The 19,799-nt window shown below is 51.0% G+C and overlaps 1 protein-coding gene across 1 annotated transcript in view; it reads left to right on the top strand.

The window, feature by feature from the left end:
* Tg (thyroglobulin) overlaps window positions 1-19,799 on the top strand; it is a 211,589-nt gene that overhangs the window by 17,257 nt on the left and 174,533 nt on the right. Inside the window, exons 10-18 of the mRNA XM_026407413.2 lie at window positions 342-929; window positions 6,928-7,164; window positions 10,268-10,405; window positions 10,768-10,845; window positions 11,376-11,488; window positions 13,590-13,692; window positions 14,612-14,812; window positions 18,142-18,354; window positions 19,048-19,202. Of these exons, the coding sequence (XP_026263198.2) occupies window positions 342-929; window positions 6,928-7,164; window positions 10,268-10,405; window positions 10,768-10,845; window positions 11,376-11,488; window positions 13,590-13,692; window positions 14,612-14,812; window positions 18,142-18,354; window positions 19,048-19,202 (1,826 nt within the window). The remainder of the gene's footprint in view (window positions 1-341; window positions 930-6,927; window positions 7,165-10,267; window positions 10,406-10,767; window positions 10,846-11,375; window positions 11,489-13,589; window positions 13,693-14,611; window positions 14,813-18,141; window positions 18,355-19,047; window positions 19,203-19,799) is intronic.

Here is a 19,799-nt window from a genome sequence, read left to right as displayed (position 1 = left end):
CCAGTGCAGTGCAGAAATATGAATTTGCTTATGTGAAAGGGTAGATTGAATGAAGGGCAAAATTAGGGACTTAAATTAGCAATTATCCAGGAAAGAATGAATAATATTAAGCAGTCTAAGGAATGAAGTGTCTTCAAAGAACTGATACATAAGTTTCTGTAGTGCTGTCACCAGCTGGTCTCTATGGGTCTTGGGTCGATCTTTGTCTAGGTGTTATTCAGACAGGTTACTGTGGCTGCATAAAGTTTTAGATCAAGCTTGGACAATAAGTGGTCTTATCTTGGTTTTTCTGGCTTATTAAACTTGCTAACCTGAAGTACCTGTTCCTTGTTCCTCCCCAGGTCCCACCTCCTGTCAGTTGCAGGCCGAGAAAGCTTTCTTTGGGATGGTGAGGGTCCTGATGGCCAACTCCAGCATGCCACCCACCATCTCCAGCATCTACGTCCCACAGTGCAGGGTGGGGGGACAGTGGAACCCAGTGCAATGCGATGGGCCCCCCGAGCAGGCCTTTGAGTGGTACGAGCAATGGAGGGCTCAGAACACGGATGGCCAGGAGCTGACCCCGGCTGCGCTGCTAATGAAGATCATGAGCTATAGAGAAGCAGCTTCCAGAAACTTCCGTCTCTTTGTTCAAAACCTGTATGAGGCTGGCCAACAGGGCATCTTTCCAGTGTTGGCTCAATATTCTTTCTTTCAAGATGTCCCCCTGGCATCATTGGAAAGGAATATGACTCTCCCCGGGGAGAATGTCCTCCTGGATCCCTACCTCTTTTGGCAGATCCTAAATGGCCAGCTTGGCCGATACCCAGGGCCCTACTCAGACTTCAGCACACCTCTGTCACACTTCGACCTTCGGAGCTGCTGGTGTGTGAATGAGGCTGGCCAGGAGCTGGAAGGAACTCGTGCAGAGCCAAGCAAGGTCCCAGCATGTGAGTTAACTCATGTGAAGAACCAAACTTGTGGGTTTCCAAAAAGGCTGTCCAGAGGGAGGGCATGAAGTGCCAATGCTGTAATGGGGTTCAGAGATGTCCAGGAACTTTCCTAGTGTAGGGTGAGAGGATCGGGCTCCAGAGGGAAGCGAATTCCCACATCTGCACAGTCAGGTGTTGACTAGGGTAATACAGTCCATTTTTAATCATCATATAATTGATTATTTAAATCACATACCTTAGATTTTTTCTGTCGTCTTCTGTGTACATAGCATTATCTTAGAGCCCATGAAGACTATGGCAGTGACCATGATGGCCCTTGGCCTCCCATGTTAATGCTTTCTTGAGCTCTGATAAGGTAAGAGCACCATTTGACTAACCAGCAGGTATATGTCTGTCCTGCTGCTTGCCCAGAGCACTACTGGTGCTCAGGACCTCAGGAAAGAGTTCCCTGAAGAGCCTTCATTGACTTGGAGAGATTCAGTCGAGGGACAAATGAAGAGCCACTGATGAAGTCTGTAGGCTCACTTGGTGGCAGGTGGACTTCGTGGAAAGCTGTGGTGTGTGAGGAGTCAATAGAATGCAGCTGACTCTAGGTCTTGAATTAGAATATAGCCGTCCAGCAGTTTGAAAGAACCACCAGATTCAACACTGCTGTTATCACAGCAGCCTCTGGGACCAGCAGTTGTAAGTAACGCCGTAGCTGTCTATGGAAACGCAACTGGTTCCTCGCAGTGCTGAGTGTTCTCAGGACCTTTCATGATACAGAAGCATCAGACCATTTGACGTTAGCCAGGGTTTAGACTTTAGCACAACTAGATGTTGAGAATACAGGGTGAAAGGACCACGTGGTGAGAACTGGAATGTCCCTGGCATTGTAAGTGGCCTGGAGACAGCGCTGCTATGATTCTCATTAAAACACAGGATCCAGCATGGCACATGCCTGTGATCCCAGAGGCTCAGGAGGCTGAGGCAGGAGGATCACAAGTTCCAAGCCAGCCTCGGCAATTTACACCAGGCCCTAAGTAACTAGGGATGTGACTCAGAGGTTAAGTGCCTCTAGGTTTAATCCTGGGTCCAAAAAAAAAAAAAAAAAAAAAGAAAGAAAAGAAAAGAAAAACAACAACTTTGAGATCCAACAATAGGCTCTCAAAGCCAGCACAGTAATGTGGGACATGACTGTTACATAAGTCTTACTTATTTTTGTGAAACCTGTAGAATCATTCTCCATACCAGAGGCCAGGCCTCTGCCATGAAGACATTCCTATAAATTTGGTCCTCTTGGCGTACAATTGTAGGAATCTGAGGTATTACTTCCAAAAGTACCTAGTAACATTAGGAACTAATCTCATTCTCCCAGTTCTGAATGCTTCGCTGAGCATTGGAACTGGGTTAGAGTACAGTGACCTTTTCACTGAGTAACAGGAGACTGCAGAGTAGATGGCTGTGCATATAAGATACTCCATTAGGGAGCAAATATTAAAACTTCCACATATGCTTGGTATTTTATGCCTTCTTTTTAAATTTCTATTTTCATTTTAAGGTCATGTTAACAGCTGAGAACTGCAGACACTTTGCCTAGTGTATTATTTTAGTGTTATGTGCACATGCCTTATGAATAAAGAAACACCTGTATTTTGAGGTGCATATTCAAACTCTCTTGTTGATGGGGAATGAGATTGAATGGATTTCGTTCAGAGCCTCAACGTGTGGCCCAGCAGCACCAGCAGAACTCTGGTGAGATTTGGGATCTTGGGCTTCACTTGCTGAACCAAAACCTGCATCTGTATAAGATTTCCAGGCAAATCAAATGCTCCCAGAGGCTCAAGAAGGCCAAGCCTAGGGTCAGAACTCAGTTGTCTGGAATCCTGGTTCTGCTGTCTGCCTCCATGTGAGTCGGAGGGGACAAACCCTCTCAATCAGTTTCATCTGGAAAATCTGGGTTACAATAAGTCACTGCCTCATGGTGGTTGAGATGCTTATCAAAGGGAACAGACAGAGTGCCAAGTGTGGTACACAGAAAGTGCTTAATAAATGATGACAGAATTAATATCACTGTTGGTGATGAAGGCCCCAGTAACTTCCCACATGCATGCAGGGTCATGGCTCAGGCCTCCAGGAGTGTGATGCCACATTGCTGTCCTGGAGTGATTGAAAATTTGCTTTTCAAAAAAAAAATTTTTGATTTGTTCTTTTTAGTTATACATGACAGTAGAATGTATTCTGACATATTGTACATAAGTGTAGTATGACTTCCCATTCTTATGGTTTTACATGATGTGGAGTTAATTGGCCCAGTATTCACCCTTGCTCCCTTTCCTTCATCCCCCATTGTCTAATCCAGGGAACTTTTCTTCTTCCTTCCTCCACTTATTGTGAGTTAGCACCCACATAGCAAAGGGAACATTTGGCCTTTGTTTTTTTGGGATTGGCTTATTTCACTTAGCATAATAGTCTCCAGTTCCATTCATTAACTGGCAAAGGCCATAATTTTGTTTCTCTATATGGCTGAGTAATATTCCATTTTATATATGTACCATATTTTCTTTATCCATTCATCACTTGAAGGGCACCTAGGTTGGTTAAATAGCTTAGCTATTGAATTGAGCTGCTATAAACATTGATGTGCTTGCATCACTGTAGTATGCTGATTTTAAGTCCTTTGGGTATGTGCAGAGGAATGGGAAAACTGGGTCAAATGGTGGTTCCATTCCAAGTTTTCTGAGGAATCTCCATACTGCTTTCCAGAGTGCTCACACCAGTGTGTATTCCCACCAGCAATGTACATCCTCACCAATATTTGTTGTTACTTGTATTCTTGATAATTGTCATTCTGACTGGAGTGATTTGCATTTCTCTAATTGCTAGGGACATTGAACATTTTTTCATATATTTGTTGACTTGATTGTATTTCTTTTTTTGTGAAGTATCAGCTCTTTTGTCCATTACTGTTTGGGTTCTTCTTATTATTTTTTGGGACATTAACTGTTTTGAGTTCTTTATATATCCTGAAGATTAATGCTCTTGCTGAGATGCAGGTGGCAAAGATTTTCTCCCATTCTATAGGCTCTCTCTTCATGTTCTTGATTGTTTCCTTTGCTGTGAAGAACCTTTTTAGTTTGATGTCATCCCATTTATTGATTCTTTATTTTACTTCTTCTTTAGGAGTCTTGTTGAGGAATTTGGAGACATGAGGGAGATTTGGGCCTATTTTTTCTTGTAGTAGACACGGGGTCTCTGGTCTAATGCCTAGGTCCTTGATCTACTTTGAGTTGAGTTTTGTGCAGGGTGAAACATAGGGGTTTAATTTTATTTTCTACATATGGATTTCCAGTTTTCTCAGCATCATTTGTTTGAAGAGGCTATCTTTTCTCCAATGTATGTTTATGGTATCCTTGTCTGAGATAACTATATCTATGTGTGTTGACTGTGTGTGTTCTATACTGTAACATAGGTCTACATGTTTGTTTTTGGTGCCAATACCATGCCATTTGGGGTACTGTAGCTTTCTAGTATAATTTAAAGTCTGGTATTGTGATACCGCCTGCTTTACTTTTCTCACTGAGGATTGCTTTGGCCATTCTGAGTCTCTTATTTTTCCAAATCAATTTCATGTTTGGTTTTTCTTTTTCTATGAAGAATGTCATTGGGATTTTAATAGGAATTGCATTAAGTCTGTATAGTACTTTTTGTAGTATGGCCAATTTGACAATATTAATTCTGCCTATCCAAGAACATGGGAGATTTTTTCCATCTTTTAAGATTTTCTTTAATTTGTTTCTTTAGGGTTATTTAGTTTTCATTGTAGAGGTCTTTCACCTCTTTTGTTAGATTGACCCAAATGTTTTATTCTTTTTTTTTTTTGAGACTATTCTGAAAGGGATAATTTTTCTAATTTCTCTTTTAGTCTATTTATCACTGATGTATAGGAATTCAATGGATTTATGGATATTAATTTTATATCCTGCTACTTTATTGAACTAATTTATGAGTTCTAGAAGTTTTCTGGTGGAGTGTTTTTTTATTTTCTAAATATAGAACCATGTCATTGGCAAATAGGGATATTTTGCGTTCTTCTTTTGCTATTCATATCCCTTTAGTTTCATTCTTTTGTCTCATTACTCTGGCTAGGGTTTCAAGGAATATGGTAAATAGGAGTGGTCAAAGAGCACATTACTGTCTTGTTCCAGTTTATAGAGGAAATGCTTTCATTTTTTTCTTCATTTAGAATGTTGTTGACCTTAGGTTTAGCACATACAGTTTTTACAATGTTGAGGTATGTTCCTACTATCCCTAGTTTTTCCTAGTGTTTTGAACATGAAGGGGTGCTGTATTTTGTCAAGTGCTTTTTCTGCATCTATTGAGATAATCATGTGATTCTTATCTTTAAGTCTATTGATATGTTGAATTATGCTTATTGATTTCTATATGTTGAACCAACCTTGCATTCCCATTTGATCATGGTGCACTATCTTTATAATATGTTTTTGTATGCAATTTGCCAGCATTTTATTAAGGATTTTTGCATCTATGTTCATCAGGGATATTATTCTGATATTCCTTGATGTGTCTTTCTTTGGTTTTGATATCAAAGTGATACTAGCTTCTTACAATGAGCTTGGAAGGGTTGCTTCTTTTTATAGTTCATGGAATAATTTAAGGAGGATTAGTGATGTTCTTCTCTGAAGGTTTTTAAGAACTTGGCTGAGTATCCGTGTGGTCCTGGGCTTTTCTTTGTTGGCAGGCTTTTGATGGTCTTCAATGTAATTGCTTGAAATTGATCTGCTTGGATGTTCTGTGTCTTCCTGATTCAATTTGGATTCCTATGTGCCCAGAAGTTTGTCAATGTCTTCAAGCTTTTCTATTTTATTAGAGTATAAATTTTCAAAATAGTTTCTGATTATTGTATTTCAATAGAGTTCATCATGATGTTTCTTTTGAAAATTTACTTTCTTTAATATGCATTTATGTACCACCTACTGTGTACGCTGTGCTATATGATAGAGAATCAAGGAAAGAGTGTAATCTGCCCTGAGGAGCTCAGAGACCAGTGGGCAAAACTGAACATGTCATCAGGTCCATTATAAATAGTTGTGATAATGGAACCCAAGGGAGTCCACAGAAATATGCAGAAGATGCCCAGGGCATGGGGCTACTCTCTGATTGGTGACCAAGGTAGAGATTTTCTTGGCACCAGCTTTTGGGATGAAACATGGGGAATGTTCCTTCTGGACAGAGGAAATTTCAAGTGCCAAGACAGAGAAGCTGTAGCACAGCCAGTTTTGTTGCCTGGAGGACAGACTGGTGGAAGGAAGAAGATGATCAGAAGAGGTGGAAGACACATTTGGGCTAGATTTTAAAAGCTTGTAGGTGCCCAGTTAAAGAACTTTTGCTTTATCTTGGAAGCAATGGAGAGTGAGTAGATGTTTTTAAATATGATTTCTTTTCTTTTTTCTTTCTTTTTTTTGTGTCAGGGTACCAAATCCCTGGGATTGATAGATTATTTGATTAGGAATATTCATTTGATCAAGAGAACAATAATGTCTTTAAATTCCAGAAGTCAAAGTGTTCTTCCAATCTCCTGCCCTCACAAGAATCCATGGGTTCCTACCACTGTGAAATTTATATTGTGATTGGCTGAAATAAATCCAATGAGGGTGGTGCTTGGCATGGTGTTGATTCCAGGGACTGTGTGTGCCAGGCACTGTGTGTGGCACTTCAGCTACCATGCCTCATAGAATCTTCTAGAACTCCCGGGCAGTAGGAGTACATGCACAGCATGCAGCATACATCACCTAATAGAGTCCTAAGGTGTAGGTGCACCATGAATGTTGAGTGAGTGAAATCCTGGAGGCGAGGCAGGAAGGACATTCCAGCTGTGGCCAGAGCTAGTTCAAGGGGAATGGCTGAGTGCTGTGTGTGTGCACGTGGGCCCTTGCCCAGCTCAGCGGAGCTGTGCATGGTGAATAATGCCAGGGGGCTGTTTTTGTTCCCCTAGGTCCTGGCTCCTGTGAGGAAGCTAAGCGTGGTGTCCTGCAGTTCATTAAGGAAGCGGAAGAGATTGTCTCAGCTTCCAACAGCTCCCACTTCCCTTTGGGAGAGAGTTTCCTGGTGGCCAAAGGAATCCAGCTGACCAACGAGGAGCTGGGCCTTCCTCCGCTCCCTTCCCGGGAGGCTTTCTTGGAGAAGTTTCTGCGTGGGAGCGATGATGCCATCCGTTTGGTGGCTCAGTCTAGTGAGTGCTGAGTGCTGAGTTTTCCCACTCCACCTTGCCGTCCCCAGGGCTGCACTACTCCATTTCCCCAGGCTGGTGGGTTCCTGGGGAAGAAAAGGCAAAGTGGTTTTGTGTCCCCAGTCAGAGCTGGAAAGGTGCACACTCCTCCTAAATGCTGCCAGACCCACTGGGGACAGGCCTCCATGCTCTGTGTGGCAGATGGCCTGTGAAACCTCACCGTCTTTTTGAAATGTGAGTGGCCCAAATGCTTCCACACCCCCATGGCCTGTTTCTACGCTTTCATCCATATCCAAGGATGCAGGACCCCATGTGGGGAAGGGTGAGGGGGCCTCTTTATCAGGACCATGGCAGGGCAGCTCACTGAACCCAAGGTCACACCTCACTGCCTGCATGGGACAGAGCCACAGAGGATCTGCAGGCCTGCAGCCCCAGCAGCAGCCACAGAACCATCCTCACCCTGGACCAGGCCCTTACCATGTCGAGGAGGACCACATCTTTGCAGTAAATCTTCTAATACATTCAGAGGCACAAAGCTATAATCACCATCTGTGGATATTTTACAAATGGGGAAACTGAGCCCTGAGTGAAGTCACAGCCTGGTGCCACTCATCTATCACCCAAGAAAGCCCAGATGGGCACCTGTTGGTCAGGGCCTCGGGCCCATGCCCTGAGTACCTCTGCCCCCTGCCCAGCAGGTCTCAGGGATGTGCCAAGACCTACTGCCTCCCGGAGCCCATGTTCTGCCTGCTCCACCCTCAACCACTGGCAGGAGGGCCTGAGCCCTGGGTTCTCACCCTGACCCCACACCAACTTGGCAGACACAGGATTCTCCTGTCTGAGCCTTACCTGAGACTCCCATCCCTTTCCAGTTTTGCTGGGTGATCCTCTATCTGGAGTTTCCTGGGCTTGGGTCCCATGAGCTTCTTACCAAGGCAGATGGAGCCAGGCAGAGGGCTGGCACCTTCCTGTCTCCCATTGCTGGAGTCCCCTGGAGGCTTGGGATCTTTGTTCTTCTGACCCCACATGAGAATCTCCTGAGGTTGCCTTTGGTTCCTGGCCCTCTTCCTTACCACGCAACTCTCCTGGAAGTCAAGGCACCACGTCCTGCTCACCTTTACCTCCAGGGCAGCTCAGCACCTGGCCTGGAGCAGGAGCTCCCATGGTGGTTCACCCTCTTACTCTCCTCCTCTCACCCCATTTTGCTCCATCTACTCCCCTTAGCCTGTGCCCAGGCACCTCTGTTCTCTGTTCCTCAGAGACTCAACAACTTCTGCTTTTGAAAAGAAACAAGTTATTGTCAATTTCATGCATGGATAGGGCTTGATGCAATCCAAGAGAGAAGTGGCACTGATGGACCTTCAGTTGTGGCCACTGGACTTGGGGTGGGAAATGCAGGGAAGGGAAGAGAAAGCTAGAGGTGCGACAGAGACTCACCACTGAATGACATGAGGACATTTTCTTTAGAAGTCAAGCTAAGGAAGTTCCTCTCCAGCTAGCCACATGCTCTGGTTTTGCATGTCTGCCTCTGGAGAAAGAGGAAGAATCCATAGACAAGGAACGGGGCTCTTCTCCCTGAGAGTCTGAGCACTCAGGGCCCAGAACAGGGAGAGAATGAGGGCCACAAAGCACCTTTGCCTATAGAACTTGCCATCAGTGTCTAGGGCCTCGGGGCTGTGGGAGGGCTTCAGGATGTCCTTGGAGGGAAGTACGTATAACTGAGCCTGGCATGAGCTCAGTACTTAATGCCTATCGGGACTTTTGTTGCAATGATCACATTTACCCTGTTAAATAAATATTGCAGCTGTTCCATAGAAAAGTCAAGCTCCGACTTGGTTAATGGTTGGTTAACTCACTCATGATCACGCAGATAAGAGGTACCATGCCAGGATTTAGGCACAAGCTTACCGGACTCCAGAGCTCTCCTGCTGTACCAGGCTGCTTCAAAGGTGGCTCTTGGTGTCCCCAGATGGGCTCTTAAGCTCTCTCCCCACTAGAGCCATAAAGCCCGTTTCTAAGGGTGACAAGTTGGGAAGAACTGTCCTGTGTGTAGCAGATGACATCACCTGGAATGCCCTAGAAGTGGTTGTTCTCCTCTAGGACCTGGTGAGAAGCCCCTACTCCCTCCCTGGCACCTGCACTGAGGAGAGGAGGTTGCAGATCCAACTGGAGGAAGGGCCTGGAGACAGGTCATGGCTACCTAGAAGGAGATGGGGGAGAGGCCGGTCAGACTGCAGAGTGGCAGGAGCAGGTGTTGGGGCTGGGAGACCCAGGCCAGTGGCTGTGTGTCCTGCCCACTGCCCTCCTCTCGTCCTCCTCTCACCTCATGCATGCATTCAGTCATTTCCGGGTGCACAGTGTGGCCAGGTGCGGCTGTATGTGCGACGCACGTGCAAAGCTTTGCACCGAGGAGCTTGAATGCCAGCACGGGGTGGCAGGGGCAACCCTAGACGAATGTCTGAGGCCACATCTGAGTGCTGGTAGTGGAGACTGCTGTCTGGAAAAGCCAGGCGGTGAGGCCGGTGCCGGGGCTGGGAGGGGCTCTGGTCCCCTTACCAGGGCACCTGCAGGGGCTTCATGTAGCCCCCCTTATTGAGCCTCTGCCCCTGACTTCTTGGAGCTGCTGTGAAGAGCAGACGAGGTTGTGTGGGTGAGCAAGCTTTGAAGGGGTCGAGAACCCACCTGCAGGAGTTTGCCAGGGAGGCCAAGAGGGCTGACTTGGGCTGACCTCTGAAATTGACTAAAATATGTGCTTACACAGCACCCGGCAGGTGCCTTGTAAGTTATTGTCAGTCCCACCTATGATGAGGTCGGTAGCACATGTGCTGAAGCCGTCCCTGGGCTAGTCCACCTGTATGGACGTCACCGTCACCGTGGGGAGCTGCAGAGACTTTCACTGTGTAGCCCAGGAACTGTTGTTATATGCTGAGAGCCTACCCACCGCTGAGGGGCCTCCACAATATTTTGGGGTTAATGTTTGTCAGATAAATAAGAAGGCCACCCTATTCTGGGTTGCTTATGTCGGAGCGGAGCCGTATTGGGTGGCTCTCTGTGACAGGGCGCCCAGGGCAGGTGGTCACATTCTGCTCTTCTGCTGTGACTCCAGCCTTGAGCTTCTATCAGCGAAGTGGATCGTCTCTGGAGGACCCCTCTGGAACAGTGGGCCCTCTGCGATCTGGCCCCTACGTGCCGCAGTGTGATGCCTTCGGAAACTGGGAGCCCGTGCAGTGCCACGCTGGGACCGGTAAGGGGACCTGGGGTAGCTGAGTGATGCCCGTTTATTTCTCTTAGAGGAAAGAACCCCATTTGGGGAAGCAAGTAGGTTGGACTCCTGGGTCCCTTTCTCCTCGGCAACCTGGACAAAGCCCTTAGCTCCTCGGGCCTCTGGTTGTCTCCTCTGTGTGCTGTGTGAGAGAAGCAGAGCCCTGCAGCCATCTGGAAGGTCAAGGGCGTGGATGCCAAGACCTGTGATGGTGAACGGTGCCAGGCGGGAAGGCCGGCACCTGGCCACGACTTCTGGGAATGCAAGAGAGGGAGGTTGCTTATAGATGCCCAGGAGTGTCCCCAGGGTGCTTCCTGAACATCTGGCTTGTGGCTCTTTTCCAGGGCACTGCTGGTGCGTGGACGGGAAGGGGGAGCCCACTCCTGCCTCGTTGACTGCGCACTCCCCAGACCTCCCCCAGTGTGAGTGAAGCCCAGGATTGTCTAGCCGCAGCCCAGCACTGTCTAGCCGCAGCCCAGCAGGCGAGGCTGATGGAGCCAGCTGTGGTCACTCACACGTGGGATGGCTCCATGGGCCAGCCCTTCAGACCTACCCCTGAGCACAACCAGAAACATTTCCCCAAGACCCCAGGGCCAGGGCTAGTGCTGACCCCTCCTTCCTGGTGGTTGCTCCTGGATGGGTGGGTGGAGGGACGGGCTGGGAGCAGGAGCAAGAAGGAGCCTAGCTCTATTCCCACACGCTGCACATGGGGCAGTTCAGTCACTGCTCTGGCTTCATCTCCCACTCTCAACTGTACCTGCAGTCCCCGCCTGTCCCCTAAGTGCCAGCCCTGTGCCATCAATGGCCCTCGACATCTCAAATCTGGCACATCTCACGAGCTTCCAGCTCTCTGTGAAGGGTACCTCCTCCCTCGATGCCACCTCTGAAACCTGGAGTCAGCCAGGGCTGCTGCCTTCCCTTGGTGACCCCAGCCAACCCGCTACTCCCACAGGCCCCTCCACCTGTGAGACGTCTCTAGCCAACGGGCTGCTTTCCGGTTGGAAACAGGCTGTATCCCAAGAAAACCCATCTCCGGAAGACCTGTTCACCCCCACCTGCCTAGAGGTGAGGCTCCGAGGCTCAGGAGAGTGAGGAAGGAGGCAGAGCTCACCTCCTCTGGTTGAGGATGGCTCTTCTAGTTTTCAGCTAACCTGGCTTCCTCAAAGACTCATAAGGAATCTTGAGCCTGGGTATTTGCCGTGGGCCTAGTAGACCCTGACTGTGTGTCCTTAGGCAACTCAGTTACCTTCTCTGTGCTCCAGTGGCTTTTTTTTTTTTAACATAAAATTAGGCCATATTTTGTTCTGTCTTGTACTGAGATTGATTTGAGGAAATATTTCTCATGAAAAGTGTTTGATGATGACCACGCACCTGTACAGCTGCTACCTTGTGTTTCCTGGAGTCCTCTGGGCCAGATCCCTGGGTTCCGCAGGTTCCCACCCTTGGGTGCTGTGTACTGGCACAGGGCCTGCACTGGGGCTTCATCCCATGTGCTTCCCGGTTTCCTGGGTGACCGTGATGATTGACAGAAGCCCTGACCAAGGCTCCCAGAGAAAGAGCTCGTGCCTGGGATCTCACCCTGACCTGCCAGGTGATAGAACACCTGTGCCCCTGTCTCTTTCCCCTAAGGTAGGAGTTATGGGACACCACTGCTTGCTCTACTCAGCCCCAGGGGCTTCCAGAAAGTGACATGAATTCGGCATAGCACAGGCTGGAAGTGCCGAGCGGATTTCCTTATCGCTATTGGCCACTGTGAACATGGCTCAATTATGAGTGAGTCTGCAGAGAATTAGCCACATGGTGAACTCTTTTGTCTTGGCTAACACAGCCCCTGCTCCTTGTCCCGGCACTGATGCTAGTGAGGGAGGGAAGGTGGAAGCACAGCCCCTGAGATGGGCAACCTGATTCCAGCCCACGGCCTGGTCACCCTGGGACCCAGTGGTTCTCATGTCCAGCCCTGGAGCAGGGCTGTGCCGATAAACAGCACCCAAGGCTCTCCCCGCCCAAAAGGAATGCCATGTCTGTAGCCTGCCCCTAGGTAGAGTCAAGATCATGGCCAGAATGTCCTCAGTTTCAAGCCTGATAACCATAATTTTCTCAAACATTTGCTTGGGTTGGAGTCTTACCTCTGCAGCTTTCAAGCTGTGTGACCAGAGACTCGTCACCTGATCTCTCTGGGCCTCTCTCTGGAGAGTGAGGACAGTAGGGGTCCTCCCTCCCCAGGTGCCGTGTGGGTACAAATGGCACCAGGAGTGGGTGGATGGGAGCACACCATTAGCCTCGTGGTTCCAGTCTTGGCAAATGTCAGATGCCATGTCATTGTCATTGCTTGTTGGCAAACCAGGCACAGCAGATTGTAAGTGAAAAAGTAGCAACAAATACTAGAGGAACCAGCAGCAGCCAGGAAACGCCTCTCCCCAGAGCACTTCGGATGGTGCTGGGGGCCACAGTCGTGGGCAGGGGACTTTCTGTGGTCAGGGAGCCCTGAAGGAAGTTCTGCAGGTGCAGTCCCGGCCTGCCCTGGGTTTCTGCTGGTGGCTTTGGCCCCATGCATGCAGTGCCCTCTCCTCCTGTCTTCTGAGGTGGGGAACTGAGGCTCTGATTGTGTGAAGAGGCATGCCAGGGTCCCAGCTGGCCTGGGGCAGTGAGGTAAAAGGGCTGATCCCAGGGTGCTGCTCTGGGTCCCTACCCAGATGAGTTCTAGTAGTTTCCTTGGATGGCATCTTTATTTCCAGTCAGATACTCAGGCCTTCCCCAGGGTTCCTGTGTAAAAATCACTTCTTCAGTGGGGGGGTTGGCTCAGGAGAGTGAGGGCTCAGGGGCTAGAAGGATTGGGGCCCTGGGCCCGACCTGCCACTCAACCAGCCCAGGCCCTGCTCCATTCCCTCCCCTCTGGGATGAAGGGTCACTAGAATTGGTCCCCAGCCTCAGAGGGGTAATGACATCCTTGCCTTGTGGGGTTGTTGTAACCATCAGCTCCATTTAACCATCAGCTCCACTGTGGATGTGCAGGACAGAAGCAGGTAGTGACCTCCTGAACAGAATGCCCTTCTCTGCTAGGAGAGGCCGTGGTCGGTGTTTGGGGAGGGCCCTCCTACAGACCTCCACCCACCCATAGGCGGACTGCAAAGCACTGCTCAGTGCTGTGACCTTGGCTTTATCTCAGACAGGAGAGTATGCCAGTCTGCAGGCGACCGAGGGGCGCACCACATGTGTGCACCCTGCATCAGGAGAAGAAGTGTCACCTGGCATGAGCAGCAGTGGCCAGTGTGAGTAGTTGTCCCCCTCTTGTCACCTCTCTACCTCCCCACTGAGCGCTGGGTGTGCAGTCCCCAGACCTGGGTCCTGTCCCAGCCCTGGTGCTTCTGTAGCTGTGGGCACATGTCTGGGACCTCACCCACCCAGTTTTCTCCCCAGGGGAAGGGGGGTCTTACCCTCTGTCAGAGAAGCCAGTGCAGCAGAGTGGCTGGGCTTTGTGACGGGGAAGCCCACCCAGAACTGCCCTGTCACAGGGGCACTGGTGCTCTTGGGGTGACCGCTGCAGGGCCTGATGCACAGTGGGCTGCACCTGGCCCTGGCTTTCAGCCTAGCCAGGCAGCCTGGCTTCCACAGGGGAGACCAGGGGTGTGCCTGAAGGGCAAGGTGCCTATGTCTCCCATCTGCCAGAGACCAAGGATGCTTCGTGGCCCTCGGGGCCAGATGGGCCTTTGGCATGGCCCAGGGTCACACCCGGCTCCCTCCTGCCTTCTTTGGTTCTCATGCTCCTCCTCACCTTTGCTGTGGGCTCTGATTGTGATCAGTTCTGTCAGACCTGGGAGAGGGCGGATGCTGTCTCCCCAGGTGCTTCTTTAAGCCCGGCTCCGCTGCCCACAGCGTGTCCCCTGGCACACATCCCCGGCTGACCCTCACGCACCTGCCAGCCTTCCCTCTGGAGCCCTTTGCTGGCCTCTCAGTGCTTCCTGCACTCCACACCTGTCACCCTCGTCTCACTGAACTGTCCTTGCCCCTCACCTACCTCTCCTTTAAGGTCCTAAGCACCTTGAGGACAGATGAGGGGAGAGTGTAAACCCTGGAGTCCTGCAGGCGGGTTGGCGGGGTGGCAGTGGGTGGCAGGGAGCTGTTGTTGCTGTGCCCAAACAGGGAGCAGGAGCCGTGAGCCTGCGCCACCTGACTTGTGTCTTTGTCCAGGCCCAGGCCTCTGTGAAGTCCTCAGGAGTGGAGCCCTCTCCAGGGCCATCGGCCCAGGCTATGTCCCAGCCTGCAGGACACAGGATGGGGGCTTTTCCCCAGTGCAGTGTGACCCGACTCAGGGCAGCTGCTGGTGTGTGCTGGAGAGTGGAGAGGAGGTGCCCGGGACCCGCGTGGTGGGCAGCCAGCTAGCCTGTGAAAGTAAGTTCCGCCCCTTGGACCATCCCTGCACAGGTAGGGCTCCAGGAAGTGAGGCCATGGGGATGGGAGTGGGAAGGGAGCGCAAGAGGGCCCTGGAGACTGAGTGCCACCACGGGGAAATTATGCCCACTTCCTGAAAATGCTCCATGAGACTGCAGTTGGGAAGTGCCTGGCCAGGGACGCTCCAGAGCTGGTGCCTAGGAAGCTCTGTCGCTGACCCAAGGAGGACTCTTGGTCCCTGTCAGAGGAGGGAACCTGATTGCAGGACCTCAGGATGGATGCACCCCGCGGGGGCACTTGAGGTGTCTGTGGAGTTGCTGACTTGTTAATTTTTATCTCTAGTTTAAAAAATTATCTGAAGATCAAATACTGAAAGAAACATCACCTGCCTATGTTAGAATACTGAAGTACATTATTAGATATTAAAGTCTACTCACGGGACATCACAATCATTTAAACATTTTCAGGAGCATGTGCGTGAGACTATCTGTGAATTTCATCCCAGGAAACGGAGACATTAGAAATATTTGTCACATACTGGGGAGATGAGGCCCGCAGCGTCGAGGAATACTGCTGTGCAAGATCCTGCTTTGACTGCACTTCACTTCTTTGGCTGTGCTTATTTTTTGCTTGTTGACTTTACATTTTCCAATCTCTAAGCACCATTTTGGAGCAGAGCTGTAAGAAGGTGGAGCAGGCCCTGGCTGCCCCTGTGAAGGAGGTGGCAGTAGGTGGGGAGAGCCTACTTTCCCTCATCCTCTCTCCTTCCCACTCTGGAGCTGTGCCCCAGGCTCTCCTAGGTGCTTCCTCCCTGTTTTCCCCTGTGTACACAGTGGCCCTCTTCACACTCATCTCCACGGCCCTCGACGGCTGCCACCAATGGGGGTACCTAGCAGGTGCTCAGTGAGATGTTCTTCTGAGATAGGAGAGGGGAGCAGGATCGGCTTTCAGTCAAGCACAGCCAAAATTCACTCTGCGGGGCCAAAATCCACTCTGCGGGCCATCTAGGAATGGTAGCAGGCAGAGACTTATTTATGCCTGCTAAAGGTGCCTTTCACACCCCTCATTTTATTTTTGCCTTTGAATGATGCAGACAAATAGAGCACTCTTCTCTCCCCATTTTACAGATGGCAAAATTGAGGCTAAAGAGGTTTATGGACATGGCCAAGTCACACATTGAAAGAAAACAACCAGAATTTATCTAGGGGTCCTGCTGGCTGACTCTGTTATACAGCTGTAGGAGAGGACAGGAGGCAGGCTCAGGAAGGTCACTTATTGATGGTGTGGAAGATGAAAGAGAAATGAGGGAAGCGGCACTTTATCTTCTTTTCCTGTCGCCGAGCAGGTCTCCTTCATCTGCCGAGTAGTCCAGGGCCGTGGTGTGGATGGTTACTAGGGCTTAACTGTGGCACTGACAAGGGCCTTGGGTCTGAGTTGAAGTCTAGATGGGGTGGGAAATAACTTGGTGGGAGGTGGCAGGCACAGCAGCTCTGTCTGGTCTCTTCCGATTGCCTCAGTTGAGGGAGTCGGCTGGGAAAGCTGCATGATTTAACGTGATGGGACTTAGAGATATCGCCCATATTCCTTCCAAGTTCCGAGTGCCCTGGACCCCTGATCATGTCATCCAGGGCCAAGAAACCATTCATTCAGGCCCAGGGAAGAGGAACAGTCCTGGGTTCCTGGTGTCATTAGGCTCGAGGTTCATGTGTTCACCGTGAGGAGGGCTCAGATGTGAGTCCCCGAAGCTGCCTCCTGACTTTCTGCAGAACGTGGTGGAGGAAGCTCAGAGTTGGGGGCAGACTGCAGTACTTATGTGTCCGCTCTCCACTCACGGGCTAGAGACCTGGAGCTAGCCCCTTAAGCTCCCTGGACCTTGGTTTCCAATAGTAGTTATTTCTGAGTCGCTGTGAGGACTAATTGAGGTCATCGCTACACTGCTTAGCACTGGGATTGCTAGTACACTTAATGAATATGCTTGCACAGAGCTGAGGACCTGGGTCCACACAGCAGCTCTCTGACGGAGGCAAGGTACTCACCCTCTGTGCCTCAGTCTCCTTGCCCTGAAATACAGACGATGGGGCCTAACCCATGGGGCTGTGGGGAGAATTACATGAGCTAATTAATGTTTGCAAAGTTTTTCATAGTACACCTAGCACATAATGAGAGCCCCATAAGTTGTTTTTAAATAACTGCTTCCTCTAGGAGGTAGGCATTACTGTTCTTCTCACTATTTTGAGGAAACAGAGTCATAGAGAAGCAACTGACTTGCTCCAGGGAATTTAGCTAATAAGTGATAGAGCCAGACTCACTTCCTGGCAAGCTGGCCCCACAGCCATCAGGCCAACTCCCTGTTGCCCGCACAGCATTCGGTAAGAGGCAGCTCAACCAGATCACAGCAGGTCACAGCTCGGGATCTTGGCCAGAGGCCAGTGTTCTTGTTGGAATAAAAATCAGGCCATGCCCAGAGGTCGAGCTGTGTCTCTCAGGTCTTGGAGCCCTGCCTCTGGGGCCCCTGCTGTCTGTCACACTTACCCTGCAGATTTTAAAGACTGACATATTCTGGCAGCCACAGTGTGCCTGAGGCCTGGTGATTAACCAAATCTCTAATCACATGTGAAATCGCCACATTGAGTGTGTTTGCTCCCTCATGGGCTCATTCCCCCTTTATTTAACACATCCCCACTGAACTGTTGGGGCGGCATCTAGCTGAGACCCGGGTAAACAGAGGGAAGCCCTCCTTCTACCCAAGGACCCAATCCCCTGAGAAGATTTGGTACCAGGGTCCAGGTACCAAAGATCTGGAATAGCGGACAGGATGCAGGTCCACACCAGGGCCTGGGGCTCCAGGGGAAGGAGCTGCGCTGACCCTGGACCAAGGAAAGGAGTCCCAGGCAGGAGTGGGGCTGGGGTCTGCTCTAACTGGGGGACCTGGCAGTGGGGCTGGAGGGATGTTGGGAAGGCCTGAGCCACAGGCTTCGCTGTGGACATGGGAAGAGGACATGGGACCCAGCAGGAGGGCGGCTGTGCTTCTGTCTTGGGGCAGTTGGGGACTGAGGGTGCCACTCCTTGGGCTCAAGGTGCCGAAGCAGGGGTTGCATGCGCTGTAGGCTGGGGAAGATGGATGAGTGGTCATTGGGCTTTGAGAGGGAAGAAGGGCAAGAGTGCCTGCGCCGAGAGGGTGCGCCCAGCCACCTGATAAAGCTGGTCCAGGAATGTGCAGGCCGGGCCAGCAGTGGCCAGGGGCAGGAGGAAGGGCGGGTGGCTGAGCAGGGCAAGCTGGACTAGAGCCGCAGGTACCCCAGTGTTGCTCTCCTCTCTCCACCCTGCAGGCCCACAGTGCCCCCTGCCCTTCTCTGGGTTGGAGGTGGCTGGTGGAGTGATCCTCTGTGAGGGAGCCTTGGGCCCAGGGGGAGCTGCCGAGCAGCAGTGCCGGGTGCTCTGCCGCCAGGGCTTCCGGAGTGCCTTTGCCCTGGGGCCACTGGTGTGCAGCCTGGACAGCCGACAGTGGGTGACACAGCCTCCACCGCCCCGGGCCTGCCAGCGTAAGTGACCCCGATGTCTGTCCTGCACCCCACTTGCTCCCAGGGCCAGTGCTGAGTGGGGGCTGGAAGGTGAATGTGGGGCTGATTCTTGTCCCACCCCCAAATGTGGCCTTCTCCCGGTAGGCCTGGTGGCAACAGGAGCAGGAGTGAGGGCCCGGGGAGCATTTTCTTCTGGAAGGGGAGATGCTTGGGCTTCACCTGAGGCTTCTCTGGAGCCATGTGTGGCTTCTCTGCTCCTTGAGAGAACTGCCGCCATTCCAGCTCTCCTGGGCATCCTGGATTAAGGACCAGTGTTTAGCAGGCGGGGCCCCACAGGGTGGTAGGGTTGGTTGCTCACAGGTGCTCCTCCTGCCCCTAGAGGGGCTCTGCCCCGCCGCCCTGTCCTCCAGGCCCACCCAGACCTCCAGGGCTCATGCCTGGTAGGGCCAGGGGCCTGCACCCTGCCCAGGTGGGAACATTTTCCAAAGAGAATCTTGCAGGATCCTCTAAAGCACCCTGATTCAGAGACGGAGGCAGGGCTTGCTGTGAGGGTGGTCAGTGTTCGGAGGCCAGCCCTCATGTTGGGGAGTGTTTGGGTTCTGAGGCTGCAGAACAGAACCGAGACCCTTGTGTATTTTAAGCTTGATGAGGAGAGCTGCCTCTGTAGAGGGAAGGGGTCTCGGGGCCTCTCCTGCTGACCCCTGTGTTGTGCAGGGCCTCAACTGTGGCAGACCATCCAGAGCCAAGCACACTTCCAGCTCCAGCTCCCGCCGGGGAAGCTGTGCAGCGCTGACTACGCAGGCTTGCTGCCGGCTTTCCAGGTCTTCCTGCTGGACGAGCTGAAGGCCCGTGGTTTCTGCCAGCTCCAGGTAAGGCCCTGGTTTCTGCCAGCTCCAGGTGAGCGCCTGGCCTTCCCTACAGTGAGAGCTTGGGCTGGGCACAGGGTTCCTGTCAGGGAACCTCCTCCAGGCTCCAATGAACCTCTGGTTCAGATTCAACCCTCCTTCAGTTTACTCCTTGGGCATATTGGGACTGAGACCTGGAGAGAAATTTGGCCAAGGTTAAAAACGTTGTGGCAGAGGTGGAAGCCACCTTGACTTGGCTGTTCTTTCTGTGTTAAGACGTCTGGTGTGTGCACTCACCCTGTGCAAGGCACCCTGGATCCTGTGCTGTAGGTTAGCCAAGTGATCCTCACAGGGACCCTCTGATCATTGCCACTTTGTAGATGAGGAGAGCAAAGACCGGAGAGCTACAATAATTGGCCCAGAGTCACATAGCTGGAGATGGTGGCTGCAGGTTGGCTGACAGGAGCAGATTTGTGGTGACCATGCAGTACTACCACCCCCATGGGGAAAGAGCCTGGGAATCCAGGGGCAAGAAAGCTGAAATGTCACAATGCACTTGGCACCAGGAGCCAGATGTGTGCCTTGACAAGCCACAAGGAGTACTGTAGGCTCCCTTGAAGG

This window comes from Urocitellus parryii, chromosome 7 (genome assembly GCF_045843805.1).
Source record: "Urocitellus parryii isolate mUroPar1 chromosome 7, mUroPar1.hap1, whole genome shotgun sequence".
Taxonomy (NCBI): domain Eukaryota; kingdom Metazoa; phylum Chordata; class Mammalia; order Rodentia; family Sciuridae; genus Urocitellus; species Urocitellus parryii.
Note: the sequence above shows the minus strand (reverse complement) of the source record. Positions and strands in the feature narration are given on the sequence as shown.